A 12,442-nucleotide genomic window follows, 5' to 3' on the forward strand; every position below is an offset into this window, starting at 1 on the left:
ACGCCTCCCTCCTTGAATACACGGGTGGAGCTATGCGGAGCCCAATGGACTCTCCACTGGCCTTGACCTCAGGTAATTGCTCAAGTTGCTCACCCCCATGCCCAACGGTGCTCAGAGGACCTGAGTTCTTCCAGAGACTTCCCAGGTGTACGTCAGTGAGTGACAGGCCTTGACAACTAGGCCCTTCTACTGACTAGTGCTTGTCCTCCCAGCAAGTCCCACTGAAGTCAATTCAAGCTTCTGAATTAACGAAGAGGCAACTTCCCAAGTCTAGGGATGACCTCGCTTATACATTGCTTTTTCCCACTTTCATAGGAGGTAGGAGAGAGAGATGCACTGGGGAGATCTTATGACAAGTTTTCCAAAAATTATTTCAGCCCATGGCTTCTGGACAACAAGTTACCTGCAAACAACACATTCCATTTTTCATACTCATTGGTAATGTGGTGGTGAACCAGGCCCTACAGTCACATGGTTACATGCATCTTTGTTAGAAAGGTAGATGGCATACCTTGTACTGAGACCAAGAAATAAAAAACTGGAGACCATTAAGTCAACTTGGCTCAGTTAGGTCAATTTATTTGAAAGAATAAAGGCACAGGCAAAAAAGGAAGCAGAAGGGAAACAAACAGGAGTTCAGTTCCACTGCATGTATAGTTGTTTTCCATTTACAATCATGCAATTAATTCTCCGATCCAGTGAGCTAAAGCATGTACTGGAGCAGTATCGCTCTGGTGGTTCTGCACACACCTCTAGGTCTGACTTTAATCCTGCATCTGGAACAGTATCCTATTGCACAAAAGGAATCAGAATCTCATCTGACTGTACCTTAACTCCTTTGAACACCTGGGAAAAGAGGTGAAGCATGTGTGTGGAATCCCAGATGAACCAATTTAGGAGGTCCATTAGAAAAGAATCAGATTAGTCATGATATATACCAAGGTGAAGACACTAATTACTTACAGGTGTTCATAGGGTGGGGTCCTTCACCCAACCTATGAGGAAAGGAAGGTAGTGATTATGTTAATCCAGGCAGCAATTAAATTGATCCCTGCAAAAAAGGCGCTTAGGCCTAATCATCCTTTTATGGTACCTTTACACTCATAACTTTTCACTCTCATCAGTGGAATTATTCCTGATTCATGTTGTTAAAAGTTCAAGGAAAACCAGCTTCTTCCATATTATGGCATCCTTCCCATTTGCTCCCAATATAAAACCATTACTAAGGCTGATCAAAAATTGCTGACAGAAATGCAATTTTCCTTAGAAAATTGTATTTTTTTTCTAAGCACTTGGAAAAGGAGAAGGTGATTAGGATCAATCAGCATGGATTCACCAGAGGTAAGTCATGCCTGACCAACCTGATTGCCTTCTATTATGAGATGACTGGCTCTGTGGATGTGGGGAGACCAAGAGATGTGATATACCTTGACTTAGGCAAGGCTTTTGATACTGTCTCCCACAACATTTCTGCAAGCAACCTAAGGAAGTATGGGTTGGATGAATGGACTGTAAGGTGGATAGAAAACTGGCTGGATCATTGGGCTCAGAGAGTAGTCATCAATGGCTCGATATCTAGTTGACAGCCAATGTCAAGTGGCGTGCCCCAGGGGACAGTCATGGGGCCAGTTTTGTTCAGTATGTTCACCAATAACCTAGAAGATGGGATGGAGTGCACCCTTAGCAAGTTCATAGATAACACCAAGCTGGGGGGAGTAGTAGATATACTGAAGGGTGGGACTAGGATTCAGACAAACCTTGACAAATTGGAGGATTGGACCAAAAGAAATCTCATGATGTTCAATAAGGACAAGTGCAAAGTCCTGCACTTAGGACGCAACAATCCCACACACCAGTATAGTTGGGGGATTGATTGGCTAAACACCAGCTCTGCAGAAAAGGACCTGGGTGTTACAGTGGACAATAAGGTGAATATGAGCCAACAGTGTGCCCTTGTTGCCCAGAAGGCTAACGGCATCCTCATGTAGAGTAGGAGCACTGCCAGCAGGTCATGGGAAGTGATTCTTCCTCCCTATTCAGCACTGGTGAGGCCACATCTGGAGTCCTGTGTTGAGTTTTGAGCCCCCTACTACAGAAAAGATGACAGCTTGAAGCAGCTGACAGCAAAAATGTATTGGGGGCTGAGGCACATGACTTACAAGGAGAAGCTGAGGGAACTGGGCTTATTTAGTGTGGAGAAGAAAAGAGAGGGGATTTAATAGCAGCCTTTAACTCCCTGAAGGGTGGTTTCAAAGAGGATGGAGCTGGACGGTTCTCAGTGGGGGCAGACGACAGAACAAGGAGCAATGGGCTCAAGTTGCAGCAAGGGAAGTTTAGGCTAATTATTAGGAAAAACTTTCTCACCAGGGGGGTGGTGAACAGGCTACCCAGAGAGGTTGTGGACTCTCCATCCTTGGAGGTGTTTAAGACCTGGCTAGACAAAGCCTTGACTGGGACAGTCTAGTTGGAGACAGTCCTGCTTTCCAACCCATATTTTCTATTATTTTATAACTCTAAATGGGGATGTTTCACAAGCATTTGTCAATTTTGAAGGCTTTTGTTAGCAGAAGAACTAGAAATAAAACACTACCTCTCATTCATTCACATAGAAAACTCTGTGTGCCCATTTTCCAGGATAATATGAATATGGATCTTGGCAGCTGTATGATTACACCTTTGCCTTAGTTTTCAGACTCACAGGTTACTTTTTGATGATGCCAGGAAGAGTTGGGCAGCCGAATTATCTCTGGACCCACCTATATTCTTCCCCTTCCAGCAGCTTCCAGTAGGTGACAATGTCGATGTCCAGCACCAGCTTGACGTTCATCAGCTCTTGGTGCTCCCACAGCTGGCGGGCCATGTCCTGCTTGGCTTTCTGCAGAGCTGTCTTCAGCTCAGCCACTTTGCACATGGCATCTTTCACAGCAGTTTCCTCTTGGTCCTTAGTATCGGCTAATTTTTTTTCCTGCCTGCAGCACGGCAGAGGTAAGACAGTCTTAGAACGTGGTTTTAACTGGGCTTTTTGCAGTGCAAAGCACATGAGTTTCAGATCAACATGACTGAGATGTAGAGAATTCATTAGCTCACAAGGCCATCTCTACTACCAAACGTGTTTCTGCATCATGTCTTTCCCTCCCAACACTTTCCAGTCTGTTGATTAGTCGCGCGGGCTAAACTCTTCTTTCACAGCAGCATCTCTCTGCAAAGTTACCCCATTTTCTTACATACAACATGCACCTTTCCCCCAAAAATTGGAGGTGGGGGGTGTTTTAAGTTGAGATGTGCCAGTGCTTCTGCTGGGACCAAAGCCAGAGGTTCCTGGAGGGTCTTGCCCCTCTGCTCAGATTCAGACTGATGCAATATTTTGGGTCAAGAAGGAATTTACCCCATGGTCAGATTGGTACAGACTGTGGGGGAGAGGGGGTTGCCTTCCTCTGTAGTGAGGGACATGGCCTCTACCTGGGATTGCTTGTGCATATACTGACAACATTTCATAGAAGCAGGACGCTGGCTTCCATGGTTCCCCTGCTTTACCTGTGGCAGGTTCACGTGTTAGGTCTGTGTTGTGTCAAGACTGACACTAATTTTATGTAGAGTTTAGACTGTGGATCGTCTGGGATGGTTTGGGTACGGCCAATCCTACCTTGGGTCAGGGTTGGACTAGATGAACTCTGGAGGTCCCTTCCAGCCCTGTTTCTCTATAATTTTAAGTGGGAAAATTATTTTCTTCACTGGAAAAGAAACAAGCCTGGAGACATTGTGCATACTATGCAGCTGTCAAGGAGCTGCCAAGATGAGAGTCCTGTGCTAACCCACTTGCAACCGTAGATATTTGTTGAGCACTGTAGTATCTCAATGAGGCTTGTAATGTGGAAACAACACTTAATTTCCAGGAATTTATATAAAGTGCTATTACAGTAGAGAAATTACAGTCTTGTAACAGCCTTTGAGGGGGCGGGGGGCGGTCTGGGGCCTAACCTTGTGTGACAGTCCTAGAAACTGATGGTGTCTAGGAAGCCTGGCACTCCAGGAGACAAACTGGGCAAGGCAGCTGGCACCAGAAGTGTCCTGATACAACACTTCCTGCATGCTCTGTGTCATGTTGTCAGCCATGACCCTGCAGAGAAACTTTTTTGCACAGTCTGCTTTCTAAAAACAAGGTGCATATTTTATTTGGAAGTGTGTTATATGCAAGAAAATATGGTAAGAGGACAGCTGGGCTGGGTGATAGAAATCAGTCCTAATGGTCATACTCAATCCTATTGCAACTGGATACAGCTTCACTAGCTGAAATAGAGCGCTCCATCCTCTTTTCACAGGGCTGACTGAACATTTCCCAGCACACAGTGAATGTCTCCATACAGCTAGCAGTGCTAACTCACCGATGCCCAAGAGGCTGTGCTTACATAGATTTTGCCATGTGAGATTTCTCCCGCGAGCATGTGAACTCCCTGGGTCAGATCACCAATTTCAGCCTTGACTTTACTCAGCTTATCACTATACTAAGCAGCAGTCATCCTTAGCTCCTGACACTATGGAGAGAGAAGACAGAGGGAGTCTCCATCAGTGCAGCAGCAGGGAGAGACATGGGGTTGTTTCTTAGGAGGATCCACCCGAGGGAAGAGCCCCGATCACTCACGTCTCTCTGGTACCAAGCTTCTGCCTTGGCTCGGCTCCCGGAAACAATCTCATTATATCGAGCTCTGAACCCATTGATGACGTTCCCCGTGTCTAGGCCTCGGCTGCTGTTCATTTGCATGGTCACAGCAGTGTCTGAAATGCAGCTCTGGAGCTCACTGAGTTCCTGTAGTCAACACAAAATACAACACTGGCTCCATTTATTGCTGGTCTGGTTTGAGCCCCCTGTTCTATTAGTTCATATTTTATTTTGGTCAAGTGCACCCAGTTGCCCATGAAGTATTTCCTTTTTTTTCAGTGCCACCAAGTACCCTGGAAGAAGTGTTAGTGTCCCACTGAAGGTTACACACAGAGTTCCCATCTTGGTCTGGACCTAGGTCCTGACAGTTGCCCATTCTCTTCTACAAGAACGTATTGCTGTCATGCTCTTTTCCTTTGCCCTTGAAAAAGCCACTATGTGAATTTGCTAACTGAGCAGCAGAGGATGGAAAAGATCTGATACTTGTTCAAACACAGCTCTCGAGAGGCTGAGGTTTTCAACCTGGGCTTCAGACTTGACTTCTAGTTCTCCCATACTCAGTCTATATCTTGTAGGGTGGTAAAAACTGCTGTCAATTTGCTGTGTTATCTCATCGGTCTGTTTGCAGAGCACAGATTAGATACCGGAAATCAATGTGTACGCGTATAAACAATATCTGACCTGAATTCTTTGCAAATGGCATATCACCGACCTTCTTCAGTGCTACAAACTTATTATCAGCACGTCTTCACTGACGGTACTCCTCTTCATACCTGAGGACACAAAGGAAGTAACTTTAATAGGAAAAACAATGTTGGGTCTCCAAGGGAACTCTGTCTCTCTAAGTTGCACTAGTATAAAACTATGCAAACATCTCCAAATGTTAAGCATCTGCTTTTTCTTTCTTTCATTCCTTTTCTCTCTCTCTTTTTACTTTCTTTAGTCAACAGACAAAATTGGACTGGCTTTCTTGAAATCCTTGGAAGTACATGTACATCAATACCTGCAGTCTAAAATCTCATCCTTTGACTCCCTTGGTAGACATGCATCAAAGGAGGCATGTATACTATTTTTGGAATAGTTTATTAAACCATGCAATGAAGAGAGAGAATTTTCACACTTACTTTGTCTTGTTATGCTCCAAAGTCACCTGCCATTTCTTCATTTCTACTTTCAGCTGACTTCTCTCGTTATCAAGAAAATCAATCTGCTTCTCCAGATTACTGATATACATAGTAAGCAGGGGCTTAGTGTGATTTTTGGAGAGCTTTCTCTTCTGGATGAAGTCCCACTTGGTCTTCAGCTCTATGTTGTGTTGCTCCAGGATCTGCGCCTGAATAGCCACAGGAAAGGGATTAAAAAGTGTTAATGCTAACAAGGTGGAGGGTGCCCCAGAAGAATCTATGGAATTTGATTCCCATACTGGGGAAAACAAAGACATTCAATTCAGTTCAAGGATTTAGACAGCTCAAGTCTTTCAGTCCAATAAGATAAATGAAGATGAGAGGGAACTCACTTCACATTGAATCAATCTCTGCTGCCATCAGGGGATATTCAGAAATATATTCTTGCACAATAAATAGCGCATGTACAAGTACTGCTGACAAAGTCAACACCAAGTTTGGGTCAAGTTTATGTCTATGGCTCAGCCTCAACATCAAACTCTGAATCCTTGGCTCACCTTGGTGATGCAACAAGCCAATTTGCTGTTGAGAGACTTGAGTTCTTCCTTCCCCTGATGCTTCATTGCTGAGGCAGTTGCACTGATTTCCAGGTCAAGAAGTTGGAGCAGGTTCTTGTTGACGGTTATGGGTGCAATGGCCCATGTGCACGGTCCACCAGTTCCAGAGCCTGTCAGGCCATAGCTGGTATCAAAGGAACCATAATGCACATCACCATCAGTGTGTTGAGCAGCCATCTCCACTTCCAAGACCACCATAGCCACCATAGCCACATCCATAGCTCACAGGGTTGCAGTGACTTGTAGCTATACCACGCCTGCCAGACCTCAGCCCGCAGAGACTTCTGCTGCTAAAGCAGCCTGCTCCTTCATAACCCATGAGGAATCCCCTCGGTTCATTGGCAGTAGCGACTGCTTTCTGCTGTTTCTTATTACGGCAGAGCAGGAACTTACATTTCTGCGGCCTAGTCCAAGTTGGCTGGACATTGCTTCTTAAGACAGCAGAATAAGGGGAAGTGGGGGAAGAAGCGGGGAAGAAAGACATTACAGAGACCAGGATGTGAAAGCCAAATCATCCTGGTTGGCAATGAAGAGAGTTGTGCTTTATATCTATCTGGAGATCTGGGCTTTAACAGCACCAGAATAGGGAGGGCATAGCAATTTGACAGCATTTATGAGCTTGGGATGCTCCATTTAAGTACCTAATAGAGTTTGATTAAAAGACCAACTGCTGAATAAATGCAGGACTTCTTTTAAGCAACTGAGTCAAACACATATGTGGAACAGCCTCTCTAGCCACTATCATATTACTGCATTATGCCCAGGGGTGGGCTTATGCCTATATTTAGCAGCTCCTCCTAAAGAAAGTATTTTTCATCCTCCTATCATTAATAATCTAATTATAGAAAATTGATAGTTAAGAGTTGGGACTCTGGATTATATACTCGGAGCTGTCCATAATTTACAGTGGGCCTTCCCATTGCTTCAGGTCAAGCTTCGGCAGGATCACAAGCTAGCGATTGGTAAATGGCAGAGATGTCAAGATGCTTAACTGCCGTAATAACATTTGTAAAGGGTTTTGAGATATTCAAACAACAGGCAGTGCACTTAAGTGCTCAGGTCATCATAGCAGGGCTAGTAAATAAGTGACCCTCACATTTTTTGGCTCCTGCTGCAGATACTCTTTAGCAGTAAAACGCTAGGGTAATAATCATCACACTCCATGTCGGGTCCCAATCCAAGGCAGGGCGCCCTAAGCCCAAGTGTAAGATGAATAAATAATCATCCCACCTATAACCATCAATGACATCCAGCACTGATCTACCAACCTGGAGATCAAAACACCTAGAGGAAACACGCCAGCATCTCACAAGCAAACCGGCCTCTTTCATCGACATGGCTAGGCGAGGAACCAGACTGCAACTTGAGACCAGGCTGCAAGAATAAACAGGAGCCCTTGGGATACATTGCCGACCTTACAACACCAGTATATGTTTCCTGCCAGGCACTGTTCTCTATCTGTGAGCAAAGGCGTGACCTAGACACGATGCTGGTTTTATTGCCAACACTGATACACTGAGCCCCTTGTTCAACAAAGCTCCTTTCACTGAGTGTCCCCCGACAGCAACGAAACTTCTCCCTCTCTCTCATCTCTGCCTGACTCATTTAATGAGCTGAAATCAATGAGCTCCCCCTGCCCTTTTCCCTCTTACACTGGGAATCGGTTTCAACAGGATCCACCCTGCACCCCTCCATTTGTCAATTAAAGTATATGTTGCTTTAAAATATTCCAGCTTTTCATTGTTTCGTTTGGGACGTTCAGGTCTCATCCTGGGAATACAGCTCTGATTAGCTACTGGAGCTCCTTGCTGAAAGGAGACCGGGGCGGAAACACTGATCCCCTGTTTGAGACGGCTATCTGTAATCTGAAGACATTCAAGTCTCAAGGACGCACAAAAGAGACACAGAGGTCTCTCATCCACCTGTCTGGGCAGAGAGAGCCAGCCACAGTTTCGGGCTCTTTTAGGCAGCTTATTCTCAAGCATAAACAAATCACAGTCCCGCCCCAAACCTGGGATGCCCTTGCACGCTCTCACGTGCCCTCATTACCTGCCAGAAGCCTGTACAGCTCTCTCCACCTCCCTCTTTCCTCTGGAAAGCTCTCTTAAGTCTCCCCATTGGGCAGCACCCTAATCTAGGAGTCCTTTCCATCTGCCAACTAGCTTTACTCCAGATGAGGGCTGCCTACTTTCTGGTGTGTCAGCAATTAGCAAGTCAGACAGGCCAGCTACAGCATACCAGTGAGTTCTGCTGGGAGATATCCTCCTCCTGCTAAGCGAAGGCTGCTAATAACTTCCTCAAAAGCAAGCAACATGTTAAAGCACATGCTGATCGTTCAAGCATAGTGCAAAGCTGGGGGGGGATGCACGACCTAAGAATGAACCATGATGTGGAGACAAGGCTCAGAGCTGTCTGCCACAAGCACACGCCATGGCAGCATTTCTTGGGCACGGGAAAAATGGTGAGGATACCTTATCAAACCTTACGTCTCTTTGAAGTTACTCCACATCAAAACACTCCCTACTGTTGCTCTGCTGTCTAATGCAGCATACAACCATGCCCAGGGGGTGAAACCAGAACCTAGAACATCTCACACCTGGAATATGCAGAGGTGAAGCTTGCATGGTAGCACCAGGGAAAAGGGCATCTCATGTTGGCTTTCCCAAAAGGCAGAGAAGCGGCGGAAATCAGAGGTATATTGCAGAGCCTGAGGACGGTTGATCCCAGTCACTCTGCTCCAGCTTTCACTACTGAGATGAATGAGAAGACCCACCCAAATGACAACGAGGTCAAGTAGCTGCAATGGAGAATAAGGAATTGGCCCATCCTAGGAAAACACTGCACCTTCCAGCTGAGGAGTAGTAACTGAAGGGCAGTGATGGCTGGGCACAAAACAAGCCCTTTTCTTGCAGTTTCTTACTCCTTCTTGGGATAGTTTTGAAGCACACTGGGCATGTCTACACATTCATTAATGTGCCATAGTTATTGGGCATTAAGTTTGCTACTTGGTTAACCAAGTACTACATCAATGCGCAGCAACTCACACTACTGCGCAGTAGCGCTGGTGCATGGGTTTTTAATGACGTTTACTATACAGTAGCCCGATACTACTGCGCAGTAGCATATTAGCACATTTGTTGCCTGACGCGCTACTGCACAATGTCTTTGAGCTACTGCACAGTTAGTATCTCGTGTAGACGCGCCCACAGAGTCTGTGCAGAGGAAGGGGTTTTGTTTTAGGAAAGTCCCCAAGTATTTATCTTCCCCCAAAAGAACTGACTCACCAGACTTGGAAGGCATTTGCAGGGCCCCAGTGTCTGGGAAGCACATAAAAAGGTTCAAAACAATCTTTCCCTCACTTCTTCCATCAACACGGTCTCTGCCCCAGCTGCCAGTACACGAGAACCAACGCTGGAGGATTCGGCCTCTGTACCTATTATCCTGGCCCAGTATTTGCAGCAGTGTGGTGTGTGCAAAGAAAAAAATCAAATGCACGTAGACAGAGCAACATGCAATCAGAGAATGCCCTTTTCTTCCTTCCTTCCAGCCCGGCTGGACTAAGCAAGCTCTTGTATGCCGTTTGTGTTAGGAGGAGAACTGGATTTGAATCAGGATTTGATTATCTACCTTTTGCTTGCAAAGAAGGTACATAAAGTCCTCTTTCCCCAAGCCTTGGTCTCACTATTGAGATCGCAGTAACCAGTCTCAGTTGAAACTAATTGTGGTGCTGGCATTTCTGCCATGGATATTTGTTTGCTAGCAATCAGATCAAATGCCAGCCATTCCTTTTACGAGAGGTCACCTAAAAGCCGTCAGTACCCTTGCCTCTCACTGCTACAGAGAGTAAAAAGAGCTCACCTCTGAATGCAAGGTGCCTGGGATGAATAATTCTGGAAGCCAGCCAGGCAGATAAAGTAACCTTGTCTTAAGACCGATTCTTTTAGGCTGAGTCAAATATTAGATTGGCAAGAAGGGAGGGTTGACCCCTAGTGGTTACCAAGAATGGTACAACTCATGCCAAAAATATTGTCGAGGAGGGCAGAATGATTCACCGCCTCGATAGATTTCATAGATTTCACAGACATTAGGGCTGGAAGGGACCTCGGGAGATCATCGAGTCCAGCCCCCTGCCCAAAGGGCAGGAAGTCAGCTGGGGTCATAGGATCCCAGCAAGATAAGCATCCAATTTACTCTTGAAGGTGTTCAATGTAGGCGCTTGAACCACCTCCGCTGGCAGACTGTTCCAGACCTTGGGGGCTCGGACAGTAAAGAAATTCTTCCTTATGTCCAGCCTGAAAAAGTCTTGCAGTAGTTTGTGACCATTCGACATCATCATCCCTTGGGGCGCTCTGGTGAACAGACGTTCCCCCAGATCCTGGTGGTCACGTCTGATAAACTTATAGGTGGCCATCAGATCACCCCTGAGCCTGTGCTTTTCCAGGCTAAAGAGTCCCATGGCTCTCAGCCTGTCATGGTAAGGTCTGTTTTCCTGACCTGTGATCATGCGCGTGGCTCTCCTCTGGACTCTCTCAAGCTTCTCCACATCCTTTTTAAATTGTGGAGCCCAAAACTGGACGCAGTACTCCAGCTGCGGCCTCACCAAGGCCGAGTACAAGGGGAGAACGACATCCTGGGATTTGCTCGAGAAGCATCTATGGATGCACGCCAGCATTTTGGTCGCTTTACTAGCTGCAGCATCGCATTGGAGGCTCATGTTCATCTTGTGGTCAATGATGACCCCCAAGTCTTTTTCTTCTGTAGTGCTAACCAGCGTAGCACTGCCGAGCCTATAAGGGTGCTGCAGGTTTTTCCTCCCAAGGTGGAGAACCTTGCATTTTTTCGTGTTAAACACCATCAGGTTCTCGTCTGCCCATTTGCTGAGCTTGTCCAGGTCAGCCTGGATCACCCGCCTATCTTCTGGCGTGGATGCTTTGCCCCAAAGTTTGGTGTCATCGGCGAACTTGGCCAGTCCACTCCTGACTCCAATGTCCACATCATTAATGAAGATGTTGAACAGGATGGGTCCCAGGACAGAGCCTTGAGGGACCCCACTGGTCACAGGGCACCATGATGAGTGACTGCCATCAATCACAACCCTCTGGGTCGGACCACAAAGCCAATTTCCCAGCCAGCGGATCATGGTGGAGCCAAGGCCACAACTGGCCAGTTTGGCCAAGAGGTGATCGTGGGATATGAGATCAAAAGCTTTTTTGACGTCAAGATATATGACATCAATGTCTTCTCCCTTGTCCAGGTGATAGGTCACCTGGTCATAGAAGGAAATGAGATTGGTCAAACAAGACCTACCCGCAACAAACCCATGCTGGCTGTCCCTTAGGATGTTAGCCTGGGCCAGTCCCTCAAGGATGGCCTCCTTAATAAACTTTTCTAAGATCTTCCCCAGGATAGAAGTCAGGCTAATGGGCCTGTAGTTAGCCGGATCCACTCTCCTCCCTTTCTTGAAGATCGGCACCACATTGGCAAACGGTAAACCTCATCAGATGCAGTTATTACCAGGGGCTTACCTGAGCTGGCTGGAGTCTACAGGCAGATCCCAAAGCTTTATGAAACTCTTCCTCCAAGGACAGGGATACCCTTGGGAGATGTTGGGTGGTGCTGGGTCTCTTGAGGCATGGAGGATCATTGGGTGTACCTGGGGAAGGGGGCCGGTTGTGGAAGCTGTAGGGTATCTGAAGGATGTTTGCTTCTTTAGTGGCAACTGAGTCCTGGATAATCTCAATATATTTGTTTACTGAGAAATAAAGCCCTGGGCCTGGCGAGCGAAGCTCAGGAAGAGTTCAAACAATGGAGCCTTGTTTAGTAGGGCAGGGCAGAGCTTTCCCAGTCTCGTTTAACTTTGCATTTTTCCTGCTCTTTCGTCTGAATAGAAAGGCGGCAGCCTGGGTGCACCTGAGCTCCAATACGCCCGCCGTGCCAAGCAGATGAGGTGACTCCCACCAACCACCTCTGACTAATTTGAAGCCCACCCGAAAGAAGCCTGAGCCCCTGGCGGACTGTGGGAATCCCCAGGCCGTTCCTTGCCA

General features: G+C 46.6%; 1 protein-coding gene across 1 annotated transcript; it reads right to left on the minus strand.

Annotated features, from left to right (window-relative positions):
• Positions 1 to 635: 635 nt before the first annotated feature.
• Positions 636 to 6,792, minus strand: LOC149860910 (keratin, type II cuticular Hb4-like). The gene is made up of 6 exons (XM_090053176.1): positions 6,339 to 6,792; positions 5,782 to 5,990; positions 5,339 to 5,430; positions 4,640 to 4,804; positions 4,383 to 4,532; positions 636 to 2,969 (listed from the first exon to the last, which is right to left on the minus strand). The coding sequence occupies exons 1-3, from the start codon at positions 6,615 to 6,617 to the stop codon at positions 5,406 to 5,408; spliced, it is 513 nt and encodes a 170-aa protein (XP_089909302.1). The 5' UTR covers positions 6,618 to 6,792; the 3' UTR covers positions 636 to 2,969; positions 4,383 to 4,532; positions 4,640 to 4,804; positions 5,339 to 5,405.
• Positions 6,793 to 12,442: the final 5,650 nt, after the last annotated feature.

Source organism: Crocodylus siamensis, chromosome 6 (genome assembly GCF_052110815.1).
Source record: "Crocodylus siamensis isolate JL-2025a chromosome 6, ASM5211081v1, whole genome shotgun sequence".
Taxonomy (NCBI): Eukaryota; Metazoa; Chordata; order Crocodylia; family Crocodylidae; genus Crocodylus; species Crocodylus siamensis.

Bases quoted from the DNA above. Each gene is read 5' to 3' on its own strand.
- LOC149860910 (XM_090053176.1), bottom strand. From the start codon at position 6,617: ATGGATGTGGCTATGGTGGCTATGGTGGTCTTGGAAGTGGAGATGGCT. The intron at 5,991-6,338 runs GTGAGCCAAGGA...GTGGCTATTCAG, and splicing joins TGGCTTGTTGCATCACCAAG to GCGCAGATCCTGGAGCAACA. The intron at 5,431-5,781 runs GTAAGTGTGAAA...TTGTGTCCTCAG, and splicing joins TTGGAGCATAACAAGACAAA to GTATGAAGAGGAGTACCGTC.